This window comes from Piliocolobus tephrosceles, chromosome 9 (genome assembly GCF_002776525.5).
Source record: "Piliocolobus tephrosceles isolate RC106 chromosome 9, ASM277652v3, whole genome shotgun sequence".
Lineage (NCBI taxonomy): Eukaryota > Metazoa > Chordata > Mammalia > Primates > Cercopithecidae > Piliocolobus > Piliocolobus tephrosceles.
Genome location: NC_045442.1, coordinates 33,235,499 through 33,263,333, shown reverse-complemented (window position 1 = coordinate 33,263,333; position 27,835 = coordinate 33,235,499). Strand labels below are relative to the sequence as shown.

The following is a 27,835-nucleotide window of genomic DNA, read 5'->3' as shown; positions in this document are numbered from 1 at the left end:
GCATAGGTGGGGAAAGGTTGTGGTGTGATGGGAGGGGATAGGCAAGAGGGAGGAAAGAGACTCCACGCAGTGATTATGTGGAGGGGATTTGCTATGTCTCTTCCCCCCGCTTCTTTCTTTGTCCTCTTTCTCCTGGTCCCCTTCTTCTGCATTTGTCTGGGAGGATCCTGGAGTGTTCTTTTGATCGACTCAATCTTTCTCTGGCACTTGAGTTCTGATTGGCTGAAGGACTTAGAGGGGAAAAAAAACTTTAATTAAGTAGATAATCTCGTCTTTGGACGTTTGGCAGCTCCATTTCACCTCCCCTTAACTCTGTTTGGGATCGCTTACACACCAAGGAAGTTGGGCTTTGAGAATTCCATCCCACTGCCACCGAGGAGAATATTTCTCCACCTTGCTTACCCATCTCCCAGTTTTTTGGAATTTTCTCTAGCTGTTACTCCAGAGGATTATGTTTCTTTCAAAGCCTTCTGTGTACATCTCTCTTTTCACCTGTGTCCTCCAACTCAGCCACAGCTGGTAAGTAACCTGGACTCTTACCTGGAGCTGGGAATAGGTAAGTGTAGGTAATATGTTGGGTAAAGCTCATTTCATTTCCAGAAATGTAGGAAGCCTTGAGATCTCTCCTAGGAAAAACTGTTCTGTGGGGTAGGGCTCTTCCTAAATTTATGGCTGATTTTAGTGAAACTTTAGGACCCCTACCAATAAAGGACTAAATGATGGGAAGGGGGGGTTCCTATTTTTATAAATTGCTATTCCACAAATATTCCCCCAAAGTGATTTGAGGGAAAATGGACAGCAGCCCTTTTCACGAAATCCTGATGTCAGCATTGTAGAGAGGAGGAAGGTAGTTCAAAGCAAGTTCTACTGTGTGTTGAATCTGATCTTGAGGTAAAGTCTGGAGACAAAATTCAATGGGATCTTACTTTGCACTTTCTGACTTTATTTTTTTCAGGATATTCTAAGTAATTGCTCAAATTGTCATTTCCTAGACATAAAAAATTTTATTTGAACCACTAAGCGGGCATTGGGTTAACCAACATGTTTGAAACCAGATATTTTAGAAATCTAAAGGTCTTGAGAAATCTATTTAATTTGTTCAATTTACAAACATTTCTAAATGGTTCAGAAAATCAGATAATGTATATGAAAGTGCTTTGTAAATTATAAACACAATTGCTAAAGAATATCATCTCCATTCTCATTTAGCTCTTGGAAACCACATAAACTATCTATACATGCAACTGTTCAGAAGCGAATACACCAGTACACAATAACATACAGAATGCAGGTTGCTAGGGTGTTTGGAGTTTCTCTGCAGTTCAGATATGAGCTCAGTCTCTCTCTTCATCAGTTCTCATTTTGACCATCTATTTAACAAAGATATAAATCCAATTGCTACATAAACTGTTGAGGAAGCAAGAAAAGAAATTTCTTTGCTGAGATAAGCTTCCTTTGAGAATCGAAAACATATTTTTATCGTAAATGAGTGTAGCTGTCTTTATTGGAGTGTTGATAAGAAGTATGCCAACTTCATAAAACTATTTGCAAGTTAATACAATAATCTGCAACATTTCTGATTATAAGCAGAACCACCAATTAGTCCATTTTTAATTGGCGTTTTAATTAAATATTTCAACTTTCAACAAAAAAGTCTCTCTTCTCTCCCCCTCATGAGAACAAAAAGACAAAAGGGAGAGGAGACTATTTCAGAGCACTTCTACTGATGTTCATGGTATTCTTCAGCTGATTCAGTATCAGCAAAAGAGAAACACGAGATTCCTTTCCCTAGTCACCAGGGCGGTGTGAAGAATTGTTCTATAAAAAATACCTTTACTGTGTGTTCCCTTCCCTGCTGGAGGGGGTCATGTTCATTTCATTCCGATATTGACACAGCCACACTGAAAGGTGGCTGGGTTGCTTGTCTGTCCAAATTCAAGTGTCTGGATTCAAAAAGAAAAAAGGAAAAAGAGATGTGAAAGAAAGTTCTAATTTAAAAAAAAAAAAACCGGGTTTAAGAACCCCTTCTCGCCTTGCCTGACTTTGAGGAGAAAATGTACAAATCTCCTTTATAATACAATTAGATTTTAATTGCTTTTTCCTATAAGCCCCAATTTAAATTAAACATTTGTACTTCACCAAGAATCTGTTTGTGGTGGGATTTGAAAAGTGATTTTTAAATTTAACATTAAATCTTGATTATGCTTCTAATGAAACTATCAGGGTTTTGCATAAGGTCATCTTCCCCTTTATGCCATGCAGAGAAATTTGACCAATCATAGCCTTTGAAATGTTTCTCTTAATACTTCATTATCAACCTTTTATGTAAGGACCTCAAAAGCATTTAACAAATAGAGAACCACAATTTCTGCTTGGCTGTTCAGTTGTAGCCCTGCCTGAAATTACTGCCTAAAAGAGTCCATCAACAGAAATTCCTGGGCTTGAAAAGGAGAGAATAATGATGGCATTCACCTATAATATGCAGTTTTACTAGGTAAATCAGTCCAAGATGATATCTTTGAAAAGTATTTGCCACAATTTTTTATAATTGGGACACTTTCAAGGAGAACTGTCTTTTAGTAACTTGAGAAAATTCTTTTCTTTGAATTTGTTTGTCTTAATCCTCATGGCTCCAAAGAAAGAGACTGAGAATGCCTGATAAGCCAAGCAGATGATGATGATTATAATGGTGGCCAGAGATGAACCAATTTGATTTTCCTTCCAATGCACTTACTCATCTGGAATGAGCAGGCCTAGAAAGTGTTTTACCTTAACTGGTTGGCCCCATTTTACTCCAAATGATATGTCATAATGACAGTGAGTCTTACCCAGTTCTGTTCATTTCTTACTCTCTCCCCACCTAACTCAGTCACCAAATCAGAAGGATGTCCCGGGACACAGAAGTAAACTATAGCTCTGCTCTCATTCTTCAACAGAAGTCACCACCTCTACTTCTTTCCAAAGGTCTGCAGCAGGAATTTAAACAGGGTCCATTTCTCTTCTGCAGTAGGGCAAGAATTTATCTAAAATCTTTGGATTTTAAGGCAGCTTTTGAAAAACGTCATCTTTTGGTCCTCTCCATGCATGTTTTAGAGTAACCTTTCTATGGCTCTTGAAATCTCATCTGATGATGACATGTGGGACTCCTGATTGGCAAAGGAATCAGTTATTGGAGGAGGGTCTTTGAATCCATATTCTCACCAAGCATTGCATAAAGCTGAAACTACTGATCTCCACACTATGTGCTACTACTTTTAGGTGTATATTATGAACAATAAAATACAAACTCATTTAAAAATTACTGAATTCATACTGAGGTTCTGTCATAAGATTTTGCCATGTTGAGTTTTTCCCACTAACAGATTTTAAAAAACCATATATGATCAAGTGAGGATCCACTAAAACTGTCACGATAGGGGAGGATTCTCATCCTCAAAGAGGCTGGGAATAGCCAAAGTCAGAGAAATAAAAAGTAAGGTGTGAGGAACTGCTCTGGAATCTGAAAAAAAAAAAAAAAGAAAGAAAAAAAAATGCCAGTATAAAAGACTCACTTAATAGCATCCTTGGTTCATTGAAAAAAAAAAAAAAAAAAAAAAAAAAAAAAAAGTGCCTGATCCATTAACAAAAAAAGCTGCGATTTGTGGAGTAGCTCTGAGGTGGGCTAGATCAGCAGCTGCACTGTAGGAAGGCCTGAGGGCTCTGAGACATAACCAGAGAAGTTTAATTCCCAGGTTTATCAGTGAAGGCCTCCACAACTTGAGCCCCATGTGTTTCCTTCCAGAATCTCTATTTCTCTTGTCATGAAAGACAATCACTATTATTATTATAATTATTAATAACAACAAGGCTGTGAGGATCCTGGGAAAAGACACTTCATTACAGCTCTTGTTATGAGACCAGTTTGTGTGAGTGACAAGAAGGATGCTCTAAGATGCATCTTCGTTTTAGTTTTAGTTTTTGGTGGATGACAATATGACACAAAGAAGGATCTCCTTTGTGTGCTACTGCATAGTGACAAATGGGGCATTAAAAAAGGACCAGAAGAAAAGGAGTTTTAATCCAAACCCTCTCCTTCCATGGAAATATATTCCTTTTTTTTTTCCCCTTTTTCCCAACTGGGAAAGTTGGTTTAATGCTGCTCTATGTTGGGTGATACTATTATCTCTTGGGACTATTAATAAAATTCCTTTTTTTCTGGGCTCCAATGATGCTTGTCTATTTTCATCAGAAAAGTGGGGGAGAATTCATATGGTTTAGAGAACAGGGTCAATATACTTTTTCTTAGGATAAATCTTTATTTTTCAGAAAGTGGATTTTTTTTTTTTTTTTTTTTTACTCAGTAAAAGATCAGGCTGGGTTAACAGCTAGGGGAAACCCTGAGCTTGGGTCACATAAATACCATTCCCCACTGCCTCCCACTTGAAATATACCTGCACTCGCAGGACCTCTCAACGCAAACTACCATCCACTATGGACAGACGCTTCAGTCTCATTATAAGCCAAACTTTTATGGTTTGTTTTTCTCAATCTTTATTGTAAGCCCCTGTTATTGATCATTTCATTTCTCTGTATGCTTCTTAGGTTAGAGTTTTCTCCACGCCAAGAGAAAATCAGATCATAAGGGGATCATTTAAATTCACCATCATCTGACCAGTCCAAACTCGCTTTTTAAAAATAGGTTGTTTTCGCAACTTCAGCATCCTATGGTACCAGCACATTATGGGGCTATATTCTAGTAGTCCCAATAAGTCCCTATAAGGGGGCCAATAGGTCAGTCTTTCTATGCAGCTCCATAGATGAAATTCTTATACTCTCCAGGCCAAACTGACACCATCCTACATTAGGAGGAATTTCCCCCTTCATTCAAAATGGCAATTGCCTTTTGCTGCTCTAAATCTCAGTCCTTTTTCTGTAGTCAGGTTCTCTAGGTTTATCGTACCACACTTTGAAGGTTCCATTCCTTACCAATATCCAGGACACTAAGTAGTGAATCAATAGATTGTCCACATTATCCTGTCTGGTATTTCCTCACCTTAACCAAGGCATCTGGTGGAGCCCAGATTCCATAGATTATTGCTTTTCAGAATAATTGGGTTTGTTTTAAAATTTTCACCTTAAGGGAAAAACATGTTTTTACAAAGGTTGAGAACAGCATGTATAACAAACCCCAATAACTCAGCTTCAATCATTATCAATCTCTGACCGATCACGTTTTGCCTATACTTTCTGTAGCATTTTTAACTGCATATTCTCTTAGTCTAAATCTTCCAGGTACCACCATGGTTCAAAATAGGAAAAAGAGGGATAGCAAAAGGATTATGTGTCCTCTGTCTGAGAGACCCAGGCCAGTAATTAGAATGAAGTTTGGGGAACATTGTACATTTCTCCCATTGCCCTTGGGAGAAGATCAAGAACACAAATTGGCAAAAGGGAATAAGTCATTCAAATACATGTTTGAGTTTATTTCTATTGGAGCTGTGGTTGATTAGCAAAGGCAGTAGAAATTGATGGTTAGATCAGATTGAGGAGAGAACATTTTACCATCTATTTGGATTTAATTCCATTAAGCAGTAAAAGTGGCACTAAAGTGCCAAAGCCTGTCAATTTTCCAACCTTAAACTGTTCACCTCGTTGTTTTACAGGATAATTCTTAGAGTTACCATGTACACCTACCTTCTTGATACTGATATAAACTGATATTGTTTCCATCGATGCAACTGAGAACACAAATGTTTTCTAAAGTCTATACTGCAGGGACCAAGGCAACAAGATCAGAAAACAAAACGGAATTCTCTGCCTCCATAATGCAGAAAAAGTTCCCGTGAGCCCAGGCTTTCTGGGAATGGTGGCTTGAGCTGTTCCTTAGCAGCTCTCACTTAGAGACCAAGGAAAGGAGCCTGAGTATAGCTTATCCCTGCCACAGTCCTCATTTAGATGCTAAGTGCTGAAGTGCTTTTCTGTAGCTTAGTGTCTCTCAGCAGCGCTTACTACAATACATAAAGAAGGAAGGAAATGTGGACAGGGAAGATAGCCTATCACTCTATAAAATAAACTGGAATGCAAATGACATATCAGTTGCAGGGAAAAAGATGATCCCCCGAACATTTGTGCTTCACTTGTGAAGGAATCCATCTGAGCTTCTTTTGCAAAGATCCATGGTATAGAGTTGTCCTGTGGGCTATGACATGGCCTTTGCCAACAATCATTTGGCAAGAGCTGGATTTGCAATAAGGTGGGATTTTAATATACATTTTAATGTAAGGACTACTGCTAAGACTGTCACACCTGTTTAACTTAAAAAATTTTTTTTTTTGTCAATTGGCTTACAAGACTGGTTTTCTCTTTTCATATTTTAGGGCACTGCATTATTATATAAAAAATTCACATTTATAGAAAACATTTTTAGAATGCTTTACAGGGCTGAACTCCCTTTGAAGAAAGAAATGGACTTTAATTTGGTGAAATAATTATGGGAATATGACCAAAAGCTACGCATTCCTGAATTTTTCTTTCTATACTCATCTTGAAAAATACCTTCCTTTGGCCCCAATCTCCACTGCAATCATTTCTCCTTTCTCTTTTTCCTTTCAATGCCGTCCTCCTCCAACGAGTCAGCACTAGCTGCTTTCTTGTCATAACTCTTCACTGTCTGCAATCTGGCTTGTGTTCTATTGCCATACTTAAATAGATCCCTCCACTGATACCAGCTTTGTTCCCTCTTGACGTATGTTTAAGTAGGAGGAAATCTGATTTTGAAAGTCTGAATACTTCTCTTCCCTTTAAGACTTCAGATACCTTGTAACTTCTCCCTCCTAATCCCTTCCCCTAGTTAAATAGGAAAGCCTGATTGCAATACTTTGGAATGGGTAAGAATTAGTCATGCTTTTCACCCTTGAAAAATACTTGCATTTTAAACTTAACTCTCTCAAATTGTACAGTGAAGAGTTCCGATTTCAAATACCCTCAGGTATTATCAGATAAGAGTAGTGAAGAAAATTTGGGGACCAATGGGATATTATTTCACAGTTATTAGTAAGACCTACTTTCTATGTAACTGTGTGTGGGGGCACATGTGTGAACATACCTTTGTGTCTGCTCGTGCACGTGTGTTCTACAGGTCAGACATGTGGATGCCGTGGAACAGAGACAGTCACAAGGAAACTCACTCAGAAGAGCTATCTTTGGGCTCTCCGCAGCCCAAGGCATATTGAGAGTTCTATGGAGTGAAAAGCTGCTGTCAGAACTCATTCTAAGAGAAAGCTGCATCACTGGAGCACCTGCCAGCTATAGCCCCAGGCAGCTTCCCTACTCCATACCCTCCCCTTAGTCTTTAATCCTTTGCCCTATATGCCTTCTGTGCTAAATCTTCAGATAGAGAAGATCTACAGTTCACATTCATTCACTACCACTTCTCCTTTCCCCTGGGCCAGCATTCCAATTTCAGTAATCAGACGTCTCTCTCCTAAAGTAGACCAAATTGAGCCTCATGACTCAGAGACACTTTTTCAAAGACAGGATCTCACTCTATCGGCCAGGCTGGAGTGCACAATCCTGGCTCACTGCAGCCTCGACCTCCCTAGCTCAAGTGATCCTCTCACTTCAGCCTCCCAAGTAGCTGGGACTGTAGGTGTGTGCTACCATACCCGTCTAAATTTTGTATTTTTTGTAGAGACAGGGTCTCACTGCCTTTTAAAAATATCATCGTTATATCCTCTTTTCTGAGCTCCATCCCATTTCTTCATCTTTATTGTGATTTTCATTTTTATTTTTTGTAGAGACAGAGTCTCACTATGTTGCCCAGGCTGGTTTCAAACTCCTGGGCTCAAGCAATTGGCCCACTTTGGCCCCCTGAAATGCTGAGATTACAGGCATGAGCCACCATGCCCAGCTGATGACTCAGAGATATTTTATGGACACTAAGAGATGGGATTAAAGGTTGGGGAGAAGTCAGAAATATTACGTAAAGATTTGTGGGGAAAGTGATGAGAGGCAGAACAAAACAAGATCACGGGGCACTAAGAAGAAAGTCCTGGGAGGTAAGAGGAAAACATCAAATTCTGCGGATTCATATTCAGAACAATTTGTTTTTTATTTTTTATTTTATTTTATTTTTTGAGACAGAGTCTTACTCTGTCACCTAGGCTGGAGTGCAGTGGTGCGATCTCGGCTGACTGCAACTTCTGCCTCCCAGGTTCAAGCGATTCTCCTGCCTCAGCCTCCCAAGTAGCTGGGACTACAAGTGCAAACCACCATGCCCAGCTAATTTTTGTATTTTTAGTAGAGATGGGGTTTCACTGTGTTAGCCAGGATGGTCTCGAACTCCCAACCTCAGGTGATCTGCCTGCCTCAGTCTCCCAAAGTGCTGGGATTCGCCCGGACTATGTTTTGTTTAGATACACAAATAATTACTATCATGTTATAATTGCCCTCAGTAGTCAGTACAATAACATGCTGTATAGGTTTGTAGCCTAAGAGCAATAGGCTCTACCATAAAGCATGGGTGTATAGTAGGCTATCCATCTAGGTGTGTGTAAGTACATTCTATGATGTCTGCACAGTGACAAAATCACCTAACGACACATTTCTCAAGATATACCCCTGTCATGAAGCCATACGCTGTATCCCCTCCCCACCTCTGCCTACAGTGTCCTTTAGTATTTGTTTCTCCCTACTCTTTTATACACAGAACCCAGTGTGAGCAACAAGAACAGTGCCTAGAAAATGTGCCCAGGGGATGTTGTGCTACCCAGATAAAGCAGGGCCTGTGCCCTGGCAGATGTGGTTCTTTTGTGGACATAGAAGCAGTAGGCTGGGGCAATGAAAGGATAAAAAAGTAGCAGAGACGATGTGATAGTTAACTGAGTGTATTCATGAGTGTGTGCAAAACATCGCTTAGTCCTCTCAGAAATATTTACCAAGAATTTTTCAGGAACTAGGAGTCCTGGATTAGCCAGTGGGAATAAGAGCAAGGGAAATATGGGCTGCAGAAAAGCACAGCAGGTAGAGTGCATGCTCTAGAGTAGGACTGCCTAGTCTCCAGTCCTGGCTTCACCACTTACCTAGCTGTATGAGGCTGGGTGGCCACTCTATGTTTCAGTCTCTGTTCCTGTAAAATGAAAGATATAATAGTTTCTACCTCATATAATTGTGATCATTATATGAACTTAAAATATGTAAAACACTTAAAAGTACATGGTCAGTCCTGGCAACACAACAAGACCCTGTCTCTGTGAAAAATACAAAATAAAAATATGCCGGGCGCGGTGGCTCACCCCTGTCATCCCAGCACTTTGGGAGGCCAACAAGGGTGGATCACTTGTGGTCAGGAGTTCAAGGCCAGCTTGGCCAACATGATGAAACCCCATCTCTACTACAAATACAAAAATTAGCCAGCATGGAGGAATGTGTCTGTAGTCCCAGCTACTTGGGAGGCTGAGGTGGGAAGATTTCTTGAGTCTGGACACCAAAGCAAGACCCTCTCTCAAAATAAATAAATAAATAAATAAAAGTACTTGGTGTGCATGGAATAGACACTCAATGAAAAGTAGAGTACCCACCCCATGGAGTTGCTATGAAAATTTAAAAAGATGATACAGGTAAAACACTTAGAAGAGTTCCTCACATACTTGATAAATGCTAGTTATTATTACATGATATGATTAAACTTTATATTGTATCGTATACACACACGTATACTGGACTGCTAACACAAGAAGAAACAATTGTAAAATTTTGACTTGTCAGTGTAAAAGCACAACTAACCACAGTGATTTATGTAAATCGTTTACCACTTACGCCTAATTACTATGAAGCACAGCGACAATTATACACAGCACTAAGTGTGTCAGATTAACTTTCCTAAAGGTTTGATTATAGCACTAACCTCTGTGTACATATGCTCAGTGTTCACTCTCTATTACTCTTGTAGTATGATCATCTGCTCATGTAGCACAGTCATCTGCTCACTACATTAAAAAATTAGTGGGAGCACTGGCTTGCCACAGACTTCTTATATTTCTCAAAATCTTTTTGCAGTTCTTTTTCTCCTTATATTATCTGCTGCATCTGATGATCTATCTTTTTTATTTCAAAATCCTTGAATTCAATTCACTTTTATAGGCACTTACTATGTTCAAAGTAGTAGATTAGGAACTGGAGGGTATACAGAGATAATTAAGGCAGCCCATACTTATAGTCAAGTATAAAGGAGGAAAGGGAAACCTTCATATGAAACAGAGAAAAGTTGCTGTGAGGCTTCAAGGAGTGCTGGTTGTAGCTTTTGCACTGGTACTCATTCAAGAATAAGTGAGTTTTTTAAACAATAGCTTTATTGAGATATAATCTACATACTATAAAAGGCACCCTTTAACAAACCAATGATTTTTTTTAGCCAATTCATGCATTTGTGCAACCTTCACCACAATCCATTTTAGAACATTTTAATCACTCCAAAAAGAAACGCTTTATTCATTAGCATTCACTCCCCATTCCTCCTCCCCTCAGTCCCTAGAAACTGTGAATCTAGTCAGTTTCCTCCATGAGATTAACTATGCTGGATATTTGATACAGATAGAATCATACCATTTATGGCCTTTTGTGTCTGGCTTCTTTCACTCAGAATGATATTTTCAAGGTTCATCCATGTTGTAGCATGTATCCAGTACTTCATTCCTTTCTATGATCAAAATATATTCTATTATGGGTTGGGCATGGTGGCTCATGCCTATAATCTTGCACTTTGGGAGGCTGAGGCAGGAGGAGTGCTTGAAGCCAGGGGTTTGAGACCAGCCTGGACAACACAGTGAGATCCTGTCTCTACAAAAAATTAAGCAATTAGCCTGGCACAGTGATATGTACCTGTAGTCCCAGTTACTCAGGAGGCTGAAGCAGGAGGATCACTTGAGCCTAGGAGTTCAAGGCTGCAGTGAGCTATGATGGCATCACTGAACTTCAGCTTGGGTGACAGAGAAAGACCCTGTTTATATTAAAAAAAAAAAAAAAAGACAAAAGAAAAAAAAGGTCTGGGCGTGGTGGCTCACGCCTGTAGTCTGAGCACTTTGGGAGGCTGAGGCAGGTGGATTCCCTGAGGTCAGGCATTCGAGACCAGCCTGGCCAACATGGTGAAATCCCATCTCTACTAAAAATACAAAAATTAGCCAGGCATGGTGGTGGACGCGTGTAATCCCAACTACTTGGGAGGCTGAGGCAGAATTGCTTGAACCTGGGAGGCAGAGGTTGCAGTGAGCCAAGATCACGCCACTGCACTCTAGCCTTGGCAACAGAGCGAGACTCCGTCTCAAAAAAAAAAAAAAAAAAAAAAGAAAGAAAGAAAAGAAAACAAAAACATTCTATTTATCCCCCCCTCAGCTGATAGACTTTTTTTTTTTTTTTTTTTGGCTATTATGAATAATGCTGCTATGAAAAGAAATGTACAAGTTTTGTTGGACATATGTTTTCAATTCTCACGAGTATATACCTAGGAGTGGAATTGCTGGCTTATATGGTAACTTCATATTTAACCTTTTGAAGAATTGGCAGACTATTTTCCAAAGTGTCTGCACCATTTTACAATATCACCAGCAACGTGTGATTTCTCCACATCCTCACCAACAGTTGTCTTTTTTATTTTAGCTATATTTGTGGGTGCAAATCCTTGTCATGTTTTTAATTCATATTTCCCTGATGACTAATGATATTGTGCATCTTTTCATGTGCATATTGGCTATTTGTATATTTTCTCTGGAGAAATGTCTATTCAAGTCCCTTGCTGATTTTTTAAAAATTTTATTTATTTATTTATTTATTTATTTTTTGGGATGGAGTCTTGCTCTGTTGCCCAGGCTGGAGTGCAGTGGCACATTCTTGGCTCATTGCAACCTCCGCCTCTCAGGTTCAAACGATTCTCCTGTCAGCTTCCCGAGTAGCGGGGGACTACAGGCATACACCACCACACCTGGCTAATTTTTGTACTTTTTGGTGGAGACAGGGTTTCACCATGTTACCCAGGCTGGTCTCAAACTCCTGACCTTAAGTGATCTGCCCGCCTCACCCTCCCAGAGTGCTGGTATTACAGGCATTAGCCACTGCGTTGCCAATATTTTCTCCCATTCTGTGAGCTATCTTTTTGCTTTCTTGATGGTGTTTTTAGAAGTGCAAATGTTTTTAATGTTGAAGAAGTTCAATTTATCTGTGCTTTATTTTGTCACTTGTGCTTTTGGTATCATAGCTATAACACCACTGCCAAACCCCAGGTCACAAAAATTTACACGCATCCTTTGTTCTAAGAGTTTTACAGTTTTTGCAGTTACACTTATGTATAGGATACATTTTGAGTTAATTAAAGGGTATGGGGAGTTGCAATGTTAAATAAATACATGTCGTGCAATAACAATCCAACTTAATCATTTTGTATGTGGATATCCAGTTGTCCCAGAGCCATTGGCTGCAAATACTAAGAATAGGTGAGATTTAGCAGAACAGCCGAACAAAGGTACAGAGGCATGAATGCATGGAGGCCCAGGAATAGCAACTGGTTCAGCCTGAATAGAGGATTGGACAAGTAGGGATATATATATTTTTTGAGACGGAGTCTCCCTCTGTCACCCAGGCTGGAGTGCAGTGGCACTGCAAGCTCTGCCTCTGGGGTTTACGCCATTCTCCTGCCTCAGCCTCCCAAGTAGCTGGGACTACAGGCACCCGCCACCTCGCCCGGCTAGTTTTTTGTATTTTTCAGTAGAGACGGGGTTTCACCGTGTTAGCCAAGATGGTCTTGATCTCCTGGCCTCGTGATCTGCCCGTCTCGGCCTCCCAAAGTGCTGGGATTACAGGCTTGAGCCACCACGCCCGGCCCAAGTAGGGATATTTAGTGGGAAATGAGACTGGAAAGGTTATGTAGTCAGATTATGGAGGGTCTTGAGTACCAAAAGTTGGAGAACTGTGGAGGATTCTTGAGCAGAAGAATGACATCAGAATCAGTCTTTCAGAAGATTGGTCTAGCTGAAGAGTATACCTGGATTGGAATGGGAGTAAACAATGTAAGCAGAGAAGTCAGAACTTCTATGGTGGTCTAGGTGGGAGATTACAGCTAAGACTGTGACAGTAAGAGCAGAAAAGAGGGAGCTGATAAGCAAAAAGTATGAGAGGCACAATACACATAAGTCCTGGTAACCGATTGGGTGATGAAAGCAAATTGGTAGAGACTTGGCAAAATGGTGGTTTCATTAATAATAATAATAAAAGTCAGGAGAAGTAGCTAGTTTGGTAGGAAAGATGAGTTAACTTTTAGATAAACCATCTTCACAATTTGAAACATTCCCAGTAGAGAAATCTAACTTTCACGTGGAAATGCAGCTCTGGATCTCAAGAAAGCAGTCAGGGCTGAAACTAAGGCTTTGGGAGACATCACTTAATCATGATTGTTAGAACCATGCACATAAATGAGGAAGCCCCCCCCCACCCCAGATAGCAGCTCCTTTAGAGTTTTCTCAGACGATATTTCTTCCTACTACCACCCCTAAATGTGGGTTCCTGCATTCGTTCATTCAACAAACATTAAAATACATTTAATAAACATTATTAAATGCTTATTATTGCCAGACGTTGTTCAAGGCACTGGTAATATTTGATGAACAAAATAGACCAATCAACAAACAAAAAAAACTTGCCTTAATAAAGCTTACAGCCTAGTGGGAGGAGGCAAACAGTAAATAAATATATATGTAAAGCATATAGTGTTCATAAGCAGAGAAAGGGGATGGGGGAGATGGAGTTGTGATTTTAAACAGGATGATGAAGGAAAGCCTCAGGGAGAAGGACACATGTGATTAAAGGGCTGATGTAGGTGATGGAACAAACTATGTATATATCTGAGTACAAAGCATTCCAGGATTCCAGGAACAGAGAACACGTAATGACCCCGAGGCTGGAGAGTGCCTGGTGAGTGAGAGAAACAACAAGGAGACCAGCACAGCTGGCGAAGAGTAGTGAGGGGAAAGCAGGAGATCAGGTCAGAGGCATAAATGGAGGTCAGATTGTGTAGGGGCTTATACACCATGGTAAGAATTTGACTTCTGCTTGGTGTGAGATAGGAAATTATTAGAGGATTTTGAGCAGAAGGTGGCAACATTTGATCTGTCTTTTAAAGGTATCAATCTTTAAACAGACCACTCATTTTGAAAACAGAATTTGGGAGAATAAAGGCAGAAGCAGGGAGGTCAATCAGATGGCTTTTACTGTAATCCAGAGAAGAGATGACAGCTGGAGCCAGGGTGATAACAGCGAAGGTGTTGAGAACTGGTTAGATGCTGGATATATTTTGAGCTGGAGCTAGCAGGATTTGAGAACAGACTGAAACAGGATGTGAGAGAAAGAAAGGAGTCAAAGATGACTCTTGGCTGGGCACGGTGGCTCATGCCTGTAATCCCAGCACTTTGGGAGGCTGAAGTGGGCAGATTGCTTGAGGTCAGGAGCTCGAGACCAGCCTGGCCAACGTGGCCAAACCCCATCTCTACTAAAAATACAAAAATTAGCTGGACATGGTTGCGCATGCCTGTAATCCCAGCTTCTTGGGAGGCTGAGGCACAAGAATTGCTTGAACCCAAGAGGCAGAGGTTGTAATGAGCCAAAATGGCACCACTGCACTCTAGCCTGTGCCACAGAGCAAGATTCTGTCTCAAAAAAACAGAAAAGAAAAAAAAAAAGAAAAGTGACTCGTTATGATTTTTGTCTGAGTAACTAGGAGGAAGAGTCCTTTACTTAGATGGAGAAGACTACAGAAGGAGTAGGCTTGGGTGGTGGCAGCAAGGATCAGGAGTTCAGTTTTGGACATGTTAAGTTTGAGATGCATATTTAACACTGAAGGAGAGATGCCAAGAATACAGTTGGATACGCAAGCCTAGAGTTCAAGCAAACGTCTGAGAAGAGTTGGGAGGGTTCAGGAAGGCATGAACCCTTTGAATGGTCCTGAATCTGGGTAATAGTGTCAGCAACCGTACAACCGCATGGGAAATGGGAAGCTTGTACCTTCATCTGGGAGTATACTGGTTTTACCATGTTCTGTCTACATAGCAGCCTCCATTTGTTAAACAAAATTTATATCTTAAAACAAATTTACATCTTCAATGCTTGTTAGCATCTTTCCTTCAATCACATAACTGTCCCTAGGTGGCACCCATACAAACACTTAAATTCCTTCCTTTCTGGTTCTCTTTGCATCTTCTCACAACACACACTCACTATGTTTTCTGAAATCTATATTTTACTTCCAAAAGGAAACCATGCCATTGTTTCATTGACTAAGAACAAGATCCTCCTCCTTTGGTACTCACTACAGGACAGTCTTTTCTTTTTTTTTTTGAGATGGAGTCTCGCTCTGTCGTCCAGGCTGGAGTGCAGCGGTGCAATCTCGGCTCACTGTAACCTCCACCTCCCGGGTTCAAGTGATTCTCCTTCATCAGCCTCCTGAGTAGCTGGGATTACAGGCATGCGTCACTACGCCCGGCTAATTTTTGTACTTTTAGTAGAGATGGGGTTTCACCATGTTGGTCAGGCTGGTCTCAAACCCTTGACCTCAAGATCTGCCCGCCTTGGCCTCCCAAAGTGCTGGGCTTACAGGCATGAACCACTGCGCCCAGCCGAGTCTTTTCTTAATATAGGATATTTTGGATATGAATAAGCCAGCCATAAGGTTCAAATATGTCTGCAAATAACTTGGAGGTTAACAACACAAGTCGGCCCAGCGCAGTGGCTCACGCCTGTAATCCCAGCACTTTGGGATGCGAGGCAGGCAGATCACCTGAGGTTGGGAGTTCGAGACCAGCCTGGCCAACATAGTGAAACCCCATCTCTATAAAATTACAAAATTAGCCAGGCATGGTGGCACACGCCTGTAATCCCAGCTACTTGAGAGGCCGAGACAGGAGAATCACTTGAACTTGGGAGGCGGAGGCTGCAGTGAGCCGAGATGGTGCCACTGCACTCCAGTCTGGGCAAGACAGAACAAGACTCCGTCTCAAAAAACAAACAAATAAAAAAACACAAGTCCCAGGAGGCGGAGTCTGCAGTGAGCTGACATCGCACCACTGCACTCCAGCCTAGGCAAGATAGAGCAAGACTCTGTCTCAGAAAAACAAAACAAAGCAAAACAAAACAAAAACACATATCACTTTAAAGGAATGTTGTCCAAATAAGGCCTATAGTGTTGTTCCATGACAGGTGCTCAATTAAGTCTCATTCATTGATCAGTTGGGCTAGACCAGGACATCATACAAATCTTTGCATATTGTAGAATCTTCTAGGAAATAATTCTCTAGAATCTCTGTCTATCACTCCCTGCAGTTCTGATTTAGACTCCTTTCACAGGAAGACTCTTCACCCTGGCTATGGCAAAGCTTTTTGTCACTCAATTTGCTTTGCTGTTTTGTTTTCTTTCCTGATAATTTCTGTCTTAAGGAAAATGGGAACTAGCTATGTCAGGCTTGGTAATGTCCAAATCTTTGAACATTATTCCTAACATAAAAAATGCCTTTCTGAGTCAGAACAAGCTCAGGCCCCTTTCCCCAAGGCAAAGCAGCTTGACTGACTCCTCTGACATGTCTTTAAGGATCAGAAATTCATCTCCAAACCTATAACGGCTTTGGAAATTGTGAATTCATTAAAGTCATTCTGAATTATATTTTGTGTTTTGCTGGTACTACTACACCTGTCCAACCAGTGCTTCTTTTCAGTTGACTTAAGGTTGCCTACCAAGCTTTAAAAAGTAGGCCTTAGTGGCCAGGCATGGTGGCTCACGCCTGTAATCCCAGCACTTTGGGAGGCCGAGGATCACGAGGTCAGGAGATCAAGACCATCCTGGCCAACACGGTGAAACCCTGTCTCTACCAAAATACAAAAAAAAAAAAAATTAGCTGGGCGTGGTGGCGGGCACCTATAGTCCCAGCTACTCGGGAGGCTGAAGCAGGAGAATGGCGTGAACCTGGGAGGCAGAGCTTGCAGTGAGCTGAGATCATACCACTGCACTGCAGCCTGGGCGACAGAGTGAGACTCTGTCTAAAAAAAAAAAAAAAAAAAAAAAAAAAAAACAGGCCTTAGTTTTGCTAGACTTCATAGCAATTTTGATTTTCTAAAATTCTATTACAACTCATTTAGAATCTTTTTCATCTTCTCATATGGCAGCCTCTTAGTTTGTTAATACTGGTTTTCAAAAACTACTCACATTTTTGGTGGTGTATGTGTTTTGTATGAAGAGAGTCAGTCAAGCTCTTTTGGCCTGACAAGAGACTAAACTTTCTTGGTCTATTTCATTTCCAATCCCTTTTCTGATGATGTTCAGCATCTTATTGACCTTCAGAATTGCAGGGGTACACCAGATTTCATGGAACAATACATAATAATTCCCGTATTACTTCCTCACATTATAATGGAAAAAGAAAGATAATAGATTCTGATTTTCAAATGCCTATACTGAAGTCATTCTCCAAGTCTCTAGCCCTGCAGATCATGTGTGTATGTACATATATATTTAACTTTTTATTTTTAGATAATTATAGATTTGTAAGACATGTACAGACAGGGAAGAAATGTACAGGGAAGTCCCATGTACGCTTGCCCCAACCTCCCCCAGTGTGAACACCTTACAATGTTAGTACAGTATCCACGAAGCTTATTCAGACTTCACCATTTTTACATGCACTTGTTTGTACATGTACTCATGTGTGTGGCTTTATGCAATTTTGGCATGTGTAGCCTTGTATAACCATAGTCAAGACATTTGGCCATCCCCCCAAGACTTTCTCATGTTACTCATTATAGCCACATCCATCCCCCATCCCAAATTCTTGGCAACCACTAATCTGTCCTCCAGCTCTATAATTATATAATGTATATTATTTCACTATTGTTATGTAAATAGAATCATGCAGTACGTATCCTTCTGAGATTGACTTTAATCATCTGTAAGTTCCTTCAGGTTCATCCAAGTTGTTGCATGTATCAACAGACCAGTCCCTTTTATTGTTAATATTCCATGGTATGAACGTAGCACAGTTTTCTAAACCATTCACCCTTTGAAGGACATTGGGTAGTTTTCCATTTTTGACTATTATGAATAAAGTGGCTATGAGCATCTAGGTACAACTTTCTGAGTGAAAATAAGTCTTCATTTCTCTGGGATAAATGCCCAAGAGTGCAATTGCTAAGTCATATGGCAAGTTTATTTTTAGTTTAGTTTAGTTTTAGTTTTCTTTTTTTTGGAGACAGAATCTCACTCTGTCACCCAGACTGGAGTGCAGCGGTGCAGTCTCAGCTCATTGCACCCTCTGCCTCCAGTGTTCAAGTGATTCTTGTGCCTCAGCCACCTGAGTAGCTGGGATGATAAGCACATACCACTATGCCTAGCTATTTTTTTTTTTTTAGTAGAGATTGGATTTCACCATGATGCCTAGGCTGGTCTTGAACTCCTGGATTCAGGTGATCCACCCACCTCAGCCTCCCAAGTGGTAGGATTATGGGCGTGAGCCACTGCACTCAGCCCATTTTTAGTTTTAAAAGGGGCAGCCAAGCCATTTTCCCAAGTCAGATTACTTATTTTTAGAGTTTAATTACGACTCAATCCCTAGAGAGAGATTCCACTGTTTACCTCTTCCTAATTAGAGAAGTATCCTTCTAACATCCCATAGAGTCAGATGAACTTGGATTCAAATCCTGCTTCACTCACTTATTAGCTGGGTGAGCCTGAACACATGTTTAACTTTTCTGGAGTCTCAGATTTCCTATTGGCAAAATAGAGATAATAATGCCAGGCCGGGCGCGGTGGCTCAAGCCTGTAATCCCAGCACTTTGGGAGGCCGAGACGGGCGGATCACGAGGTCAGGAGATCGAGACCATCCTGGCTAACACGGTGAAACCCCGTCTCTACTAAAAATACAAAAAATTAGCCGGGCGAGGTGGCGGGCGCCTGTGGTCCCAGCTACTCAGGAGGCTGAGGCGGGAGAATGGCGGGAACCCGGGAGGCGGAGGTTGCAGTGAGCTGAGATCTGGCCACTGCACTCCAGCCTGGGCGACAGAGCAAGACTCCGTCTCAAAAAAAAAAAAAAAAAAAAAAAATTGCCTGAGACAGTAAGGATTTAACAAGATCAACATGTAAAATACTGAAAGTAGAGCATAAGGAACATAGTCAGGAGTTAATGCTAGCCGTCTCCCCACTTCATGGCAGAATAATCAGCAACCATTACTATCAAGTTTATGGTACTAGAAATTTTACCTGTCTTTAAAAATGCAAGGAAATTATACTACTTTCATTAATGTTCTTTTCTACTAAGGGGTGTGTGTGTGTGTGTGTGTAAATGGAATTTCGCTCTGTTGCCCAGGCTGGAGTGCAGTGGCATGATCTCGGCTCACTGCAACCTCCACCTCCCAGGTTCAAGTGATTCTCATGCCTCAGCCTCCTGAGTAGCTGGGACTACAGGTGTCCACCACCGTGCCCCGCTAATTTTTGTATTTTTAGCAGAGACGGGGTTTCGCCATGTTTGGCCAGGCTGGTCTCGAACTCCCGACCTCAAGTGATCCGCCTGCTTCAGCCTCCCAAAGTGCTGGGAATACAGGCATGAGCCACCCCACCTGGCTGTAAATTATCTTTAGTAGGTTTGTTATGCACAGTGTTTCCTGGGTAAAACTAGTTGCCCTTTCTTCCTATTAATTACATGTGCTGAAGTAATTCTTACCACTCTTGGAAGCAGAAACAAGCTGGTGTCTCTGCATTATATTCTGTTTTTGTTTTTTCTCTTATAGGTCAGTGAACAATTTCCTGATGACTGGTCCAAAGGTAAGAACAAATTCCTTTAATTGATATGGATTTCACTAATCTTAGCCTGTTGACTAAAGATGATAAATGCAGATTTTTCATTATATCCACATCTTTTGTTACGCTGTGTATATTACAGATAGAAAGACTGAGACCCAGAGGGTGTTAGGGACACATCTAAAACCACATAGCAAGCCATTGTCAGAGCCAAGATAAGAACTCAGGAGCACTAATTCTGAATTTATGGCTAGAATTTCCAGAGCCATAAAAGTCAACAGCCTTTTATAGGTGTCAGGCTGCAAAGTCACACATCCTTCTCAGTGCCCCGTGGTGGGATGCAGTTTCCCATGTTTAAAATGCTGGAATTGTACTACATGATCTTTACATTCATGGGCATTTTCAGTTCCAAAAATGTTATTTTCTAAGATGGTCATGTGACGAGAACTGCTTAAATTTCATGAATTGTGTGATTTGGGCTCATTTTGGAGAGGCAGGATAGTTTAATGAATAAAGGTGAATAAAGGATGACAGGGACTAGAGTCTGATAAAACTGGTTTCATTTCTAGTTCTGCCATTTGCTAGCTCTACGACTTTGGGGAAATCACTTTAGCTCATTCCCTGAGCCTCGGTTTCCTAATCTGTAAAATAGTGCCTATTTCACAGGTTATCTGTGATGTCAAATGAGACAGCATATTTAAAGTGCTTACTCCATCATTATTTTGGAGGGATGGGAGAGTGAGCAGGAAGGGAGGTGTTTGGTCAGTTTAGGGAAAATTCCTCCTAAGTTCAGTCTGAGTTTTTACCCCTATGTCCCTACAGGCTTACCTGATTTACTCCAGCAGTGTGGCAGCTGGTGCCCAGAGTGGTATTGAAGAATGCAAGTATCAGTTTGCCTGGGACCGCTGGAACTGCCCTGAGAGAGCTCTGCAGCTGTCCAGCCATGGTGGGCTTCGCAGTGGTAAGAAAAGCCTCAGCTACAGCTCCCCGGACCCCCTGGTCACAGGTTAGAGACCCAGGGATAGTCCCTTGTCTCCTCGACACACTTAGTCCTCACCTGCTCTCTTCTCTTAGGTCATCTCCCTCTCCAGGATCTTCTCTTTTCCTTTTCTACTTCCTTTTTCCCACCTATAGAGTTTTTTCTTTCTTTCTCAACACTCTCATTGCTCAACAAATGGATATTGCCTTACTCCCAATCCCATACCATCCTTGGCCTCCCAGTTGGCTAAAGGTCTCCTCACATTGTAAGTAATATCAGGAAGTAGGCAGAGGTCACAATTCCTCATACTCCTTAGCCCCTTCCTTAGCAGAGAGGTACTGGGCAAGTGGAGAGTGACAGATTCCCAGGGAGAAGATATGATAAAGAGTGGCCATGCCAGTCAATGAAAGAGCTGCCAATCAGAGGTTCTTTTCAAGACTAACTGCACATGACTCTTAGGCTCCAGTGTTCCACGAGGAAGTGGGGATGGGTTCTTTACCACCTAGCCTTCAGATTCATCTCCCTCCCCATTTCTTCCTCAGGCTCTTTCCAACCTAAATCATTTACAATCATGTGTGTCAACAGTACCCTAGTCACCTGGTCATAAAATGTGTGACCTGAAATGACAGTAGGTGAGAAGAGTAGGGCTAATGCCAGGGATGGAGCAGACCATGGAAGAGGGTAAGATACACTATAAAGATGGGAAGGCCAGGCACAGTGGCTCAAGTTTGTAATCCCAAGCTCTTCGGGAGGACGCGGTAGGAAGACTGAGCCCAGAGTTCCAGACAAGCCTGGGCAACATAGTGAGACCCTCTCTCTGCAAAAAATAAAAGTTAAAAAATAATACTAAAGATAGGGAAATAGGATGGAGCTAGGGAAAGAGGACATAATGATGGTTATTAAAGAAAGGTAGCATGTCTGGTATTTCTTTAAGCGGCAACCCCTCCCTCTAACTCTGGATTTTTGGTTCCTGCTAGCTAATCGGGAGACAGCATTTGTGCATGCCATCAGTTCTGCTGGAGTCATGTACACCCTGACTAGAAACTGCAGCCTTGGAGATTTTGATAACTGTGGCTGTGATGACTCCCGCAATGGGCAACTGGGTGAGTAGTAATGTGGGGATGGGTACCATAGGCCAGCTCAATTCACGTAAAGAATGAAAAGCCTAGTGGGGGTGAAGAAGAGCTGTGTTTTTCTAAATATGAAGAAAATCATGCGGAAGATGGGTGAACGAGTTTGATCCCAAGCCCTGCAATGACAAGCCAGGCTAAATGTAGCTTAGGACCTTCTTGTCTCATTGAGTAGTTTCCTTAATTTAAACATAATAATAAAGAAGCAACACTCTGGGGATTCCTCTGCTGCTTCTCTCAAACACAAGGGGAACTTCCTTCCGTGTTGCCTATCCCCGTCTACTTTCCACTCTTTACCTCCAGCGCCGTCTCCAATCCTGTGCCCTCCTGATCAATTTCCAACATCATTGTTCCATATTTCAATTGTACCCCTCTTTCCCATTCAATGCTTGAGCTTTCCTCATCTTTTTGGCACCATTTTGTCCCTTCTGGACCTCAATCACCAGCAGGGCACGTGCACCCTCTGCCCATGGGAAGAGGCACTGTTGGCAGAGGAGTGTCCTGGCGCCTTGCAAAGAATCCACTCGGCAACTACTTACGTCATTGAACCCTGAGCAGGGGATTGGCTAAACCTGGAAGTGGGCGTGTAAAGGTGGCAAAAACAAATATAGACGGCAACTGATCTGGATACAGGGTACTCGCCCAACCTTAATCCTCTCCTATCCTGGACCCCCCACCCCGAACCCAGTTAGAAACAGCAGCCCAGGAGACTCTGCGCCCGCTTGCTCAATGACCTGTCCTCCCCCTGCACTTTTCCAGGGGGCCAAGGCTGGCTGTGGGGAGGCTGCAGCGACAATGTGGGCTTCGGAGAGGCGATTTCCAAGCAGTTTGTCGATGCCCTGGAAACAGGACAGGATGCACGGGCAGCCATGAACCTGCACAACAACGAGGCTGGCCGCAAGGTGAGTCCCGCAGCCCTCGGGAATAGGCAGCTGCTGGCTCCATCCACTACGAGCTCCAGGTGTGGACAACTCTTCAGTTCATTTAAAAGACTGGCAAAATAAGGTACCAAGTGGGCTGGCCCAGTAGACTAACTAGACTCCTCGCAACTCCCGCAGGGGCAGTTAAACTCGCCACGCGCTTAATCTCGGGTCTCTCACTCTTAGCTCTCTCCCCAGGCGGTGAAGGGCACCATGAAACGTACGTGCAAGTGCCACGGCGTGTCTGGCAGCTGCACCACGCAGACCTGTTGGTTGCAGCTGCCCGAGTTCCGCGAGGTGGGCGCGCACCTAAAGGAGAAGTACCACGCAGCACTCAAGGTAGACCTGCTGCAGGGTGCTGGCAACAGCGCTGCCGGCCGCGGCGCCATCGCCGACACCTTTCGCTCCATCTCCACCCGGGAGCTGGTGCACCTGGAGGACTCCCCGGACTACTGCCTGGAGAACAAAACGCTAGGACTGCTGGGCACCGAAGGCCGAGAGTGCCTGAGGCGCGGGCGGGCCCTGGGTCGCTGGGAACGCCGCAGCTGCCGCCGGCTCTGCGGGGACTGCGGGCTGGCGGTGGAGGAGCGCCGGGCCGAGACCGTGTCCAGCTGCAACTGCAAGTTCCACTGGTGCTGCGCAGTCCGCTGCGAGCAGTGCCGCCGGCGGGTCACCAAGTACTTCTGCAGCCGCGCAGAGCGGCCGCGGGGGGGCGCTGCGCACAAACCCGGGAGAAAACCCTAAGCGTTTCCTCTGCCCCCTCCTTTTCCCACCGGTTCTTGGCTTCTTTTAGAGACCCCAGTAATTGTGGAACCTAGGGAAAGGGGAACCCGCTCCAGACCTAGGGATCCTGAGAAGGAGAGACTGCAATTTCTCCGAAGTTTGCCACTTTCCAGCCTGTTTCCCCAATTCCTCTGTGCTCTCCTAGGGCTCTTTTTGAAGCCTCCTCGCAGCCACACCTAGGTCTGACTGAGAACTCAGGCTTTGAGCTACTGATCTTCCTTGGATTAGGATGAGAACAGGTGTTCCTCTTCCGCTTTCCTAGCAGCCTTAATGTCTGACCTAGCCTATCAAGCCTTAGGCGCTGGAAGAACCCTTCTCAGACATGCAGGGCCCAGGTAAAGCCAAAGCTTTGCCCTTTTGCCCACTGCTGCCCCTCTCTTCTGCACAGCTCCTCCCCTGCTACCTGCTGACCCAGACTCCCCAGGAATCTTGAATGCTTTCTCTCTTCTCCCTTTCCTTTCTTTCCCAGAAAAACTGAGGAAACTGGCCCCGGCAAAGCATGTCTTTGGGGTTGGTTCCTAGAGGCGGAGGTTGAAGATGGAGGAAGAGGGAGCTCCTCTGGAGTGCTGATTTGAACACCAAGGGTGCTACTCATCCTTATGGTATCGTGTCATGATAGACTTTACTAGTGGGGCAATGACCTTCCTAGACAATCACCCAAGGGACTCCAGATACACACCCCAAAGGTCTAGGAAATACGTTAAGGGCAGATTACAGTCATTTCCTACCCTTTAAAGGTACCTTCTACCTTCTCCTGACCTACTTCCTCCTAGCAACCAACTTTACCGCTTCTTCTTCCCCAAAGGATCTTTGTTCCTCTGAGCCAAGACTGAGGTAAATAAAGCCACTTTCCTGTTCAGATCCTGGTCTGAACCTCTAGAGGCAGGTCATAAGAAGGAGAAACTGAGACCCTTCCTTATCACTAACCTGGTTCTCAAACAGGCAGGATTCACAGCACTGGATATCTTCCTTCGATGAGTAAACTTCCTGCAATGAAACTGTTGCTAATAGGAAGTTCAGCACCTTGAACCTTAATTTATTGCAGTCATTGTGATATGTGCTCTTTTTCTAGGTACTGCACTTATTCTTGAGGATATTGGGGTGGGGTGTGGTAACAGATACAACCTGTGGGCTCTCTCCTCCCTCCCCTCTTGGCAGGATACCATCCTCCCTAGAGCCTCACTTCCCTGGTGGCCCAACCAGTTATCTGGATTGAGGCTAAGCTGCCAAGGATTAGTAAATCACCTATATAAATCTTCTAATACATTCACTCAATAGCCATGAGCTTGCTGCTTGTGGTACTTGAGTCTTCTGGTTTTATTCTCAGAGAGGAGCACAGCAGGGACTTGTTTATGAAACAGAGCAAGACCTTGGGTAGGGAAGAACCAATCCCTGACAGACCCTCTGTAGCCCAAGCAGCTCCCCAGCCAGCTTCCTTGCCCTAGGACAGTCCCAGGTCTGGGGCTGGGCAGCTCTTCTAGAGCAGAACTGGTCAGATGTTAGATGACCTCAACCTTCCTCTCCCAGAGTAGGAGAAAGCAGTGTGACTGGCTCCAAGTAACAAAAGCCAAGACTCCAGGGGCTCACCTGTAAGAGTCAAGGGTTCCCGTAATCCAAACTAAGGCAATAGCCAGGTCAGATCCCAAACACCTGGCCTCACCCACATACCTTCTGGTCTTACCAACACTTACTGAGGAGAGAGTTTGCCCTTTCTGACCGGGGATACACTTCCTTTCAGGGGTTCCTAGTGCTTCATTTCCAGCTCCATCAGCAAAAGGCCCTTCACGCCTTCCCTCCACTTTTATCTGAGCCTCCCAACTCACCTTTTCTCCTTAATCAAGAAGCAGCATATACTAACCTACCTGTCCCACTTTGCAGAATTACTTGATAATGTACACGAAGAAAGTTTGGCAAGGCAGCTAGAAAATTTAAAAGTACAATGTTGTAAAGTAAAGCTGCATTCTCCAGGAAGTCTCTTAGCATAAAAGCAGGAGAACTATTGTGCTTCATATTTGATAACTCCAGGTCAGCACTCTAAATATGTCATGCTGCCAGAACATTATTTCATAGGTTATTGTTTTATATCCCCAAATGGATACCAGATTCATTCCAGTTCTATCAAGAAAACATGACTGAGCTGCCTTGGATCTGTATGCTTTTCCCTTCCTTTTGCAATATCCACTTGTTCATTTGTTCATTCAACAAACACCACAGTGGAGACAGTGGTGAACAACCACTGCCATTGCTGCATCATGGAGTTTAAGTTCTCATCTTATACTCAATCGCCGGGGCCGTGGTCCCTTTACAAAGTAGACAACTCCAGAAATGGTGGTTGGGAAGACATCTTTGAGGTCAGCTAGTCAAACCTTTTGTTTTACAGATTTAAACTGATGCTGAGAAAGATGACTGGCTTCTTCCCCCAACTAGTAAGTTACTGTGGGGTGAGTGCAGAGCACAGGCCCCTTCCCACCTCTCGTGTGCTCTTCAGGAGCCCATCTGTCTCAGTCAGAAGCCAGAAACAGAGGGAGGTCCTGAGAAGTGACAAGGAAATTGGTTGGGGTGGGCAAAACACTGTCTCCTTCCTGTCCCTGGCCTGTGAGCCTACACACAGGCAGAGCTTTTTCTTTTTGAAAAGAATCGCAGTCTCAACTGGCCTTAGCAGCAGGTTAGGGCAAAGACAGAGACCGGGTCGTCTTCGGCGCTGGTGGTGCTGGCGGTGGTGGGAGGGGAGGGCAGGCCAGGGCACTCGCCTATTGTAGGTCTGGATTGGATGCTTCCACTCATTCATTTCCTTTTAATTAACCCGCATTCCTGGAGGAGAAATATTTATGTTGGCTCCCATAGAGGCAATCCTCAGACTGGAAAGAAGGGGGAAGAAAGCCTGTCTTAGCAAAACAATATATCTAAAGAGCTCAAGAAGAGAAAATAGGAGAACAAAATGCCATTAAAATAGCCTTCTACCCCCACTGGAGTCAATGAAAACTTCATTTCACATGCTAATCCGCCACTCCGCCCCCTTGTCTTCTCACAACACCTTTTCCGAAAGTGTTTGGGAAAAGTCTTCGCAGTCAGTACACAGCTCCCTGCAGCTCAGACTTCTCCTTGTGTTAGTTCAGGGCCCCAAGTGGGGCTCTCGTTCCAGCAGCGGCTTTTTTCTCCCCCACTTTAATTTAAACAAAGACTTCGGAGTTCATCAACCTCCCACTGAAATTCACAGCTGCTGAACAAACTAATCCCCTCTCCCGGCCTTTCTTCCCTTCAATGGGCTCTTGGCTTCAAAGACACTTTGGGAAAGGACTTTGCTGGGGCTCACACTGCTTCATCAATAGAAGTTAGTGCAAGTATTATCTGAAGAGCAAGTGGCTTTACAAACAAATACTGCCTAACAATCCCTCCCTCCCAAACACACACACATCTAGCCCACAGACATGATGGGATCTACAACAGGATTAGGGCTAGTATCCCCTGGCTTCACACCCAGTCCCTTTGTATAGCTGAGCTCAGCCCTGAAGTGGGGTGCGGAAAACCCTGGAACTGAACACCAGGCACGGATGAAGAGAGACAACCCACCCCCACCCCCAACACACCCAGCAGAGTGACCACAAATGCTGCAAGGAGAGAACCTAATTCAGTGGGGCTGGACACCTTCCTTTAACTTTCTTGATTTATCTCTCCCTAAGCCTCTCCCCTGCCTTACTAGGGTGCAGGAAGCAAGAATAAAGAGGACTAGGAAGGTAATGGCAAAATAGAACCCAGAGGAGACAATGACTGGGAGATGACAGAGGAAACCAAATCGAAGCAGCTTTATTGCACCATTAAGTACATCACTGCATCAAACACAGTGCCACAAATGCAAATCCAAACGCAGTGCCACAAATGCAAATCCAGTCCGAGAAGGTAGCCCTGGGACATGTGGTGGCTGCAAGGTAGAAGGGCCCCCAACCCTTGAGGAGCAGTGCTGGAAGAGAATACAGAACTGGGCTTTATCGTCACAGAAGGAATGGCCTTGGGCTAAGGCTCCAACATAGGTGGAGTCAAGGGCAGTTCCCCATAGGCTGTGGTTTCCCTGCTCCTATCTCACAGCCTAAGATGGCTTCCAGCAAAAGGCAGTTCACCCCTTTCACCTTCCGTCCAACCTAGCCCACCCTTAATAATGCTGGCACATGAGAAATTCCATTTTATTTATTTATTTATTTATTTATTTATTTATTTATTTATTTATTTATTT

The 27,835-nt window shown here is 43.2% G+C and overlaps 1 protein-coding gene across 1 annotated transcript; it reads left to right on the top strand.

The window, feature by feature from the left end:
• The first annotated feature begins 291 nt into the window (after positions 1–291).
• On the top strand, positions 292–24,488 carry WNT8B (Wnt family member 8B). The gene is made up of 6 exons (XM_023206429.2): positions 292–519; positions 19,786–19,819; positions 20,618–20,756; positions 21,752–21,877; positions 22,664–22,806; positions 23,023–24,488. Exons 1-6 carry the CDS (start codon positions 452–454, stop codon positions 23,566–23,568), a joined length of 1,056 nt encoding a protein of 351 aa, XP_023062197.1. The 5' UTR covers positions 292–451; the 3' UTR covers positions 23,569–24,488.
• Positions 24,489–27,835: the final 3,347 nt, after the last annotated feature.

Excerpts from the sequence above, each read along its gene's own strand:
- WNT8B (XM_023206429.2), top strand. The coding sequence starts at position 452 with ATGTTTCTTTCAAAGCCTTCTGTGTACATCTCTCTTTTCACCTGTGTC. Across the intron at positions 520-19,785 it reads CTCCAACTCAGCCACAGCTG|GTCAGTGAACAATTTCCTGA; the intron begins GTAAGTAACCTG and ends TTTCTCTTATAG. Across the intron at positions 19,820-20,617 it reads TCCTGATGACTGGTCCAAAG|GCTTACCTGATTTACTCCAG; the intron begins GTAAGAACAAAT and ends ATGTCCCTACAG.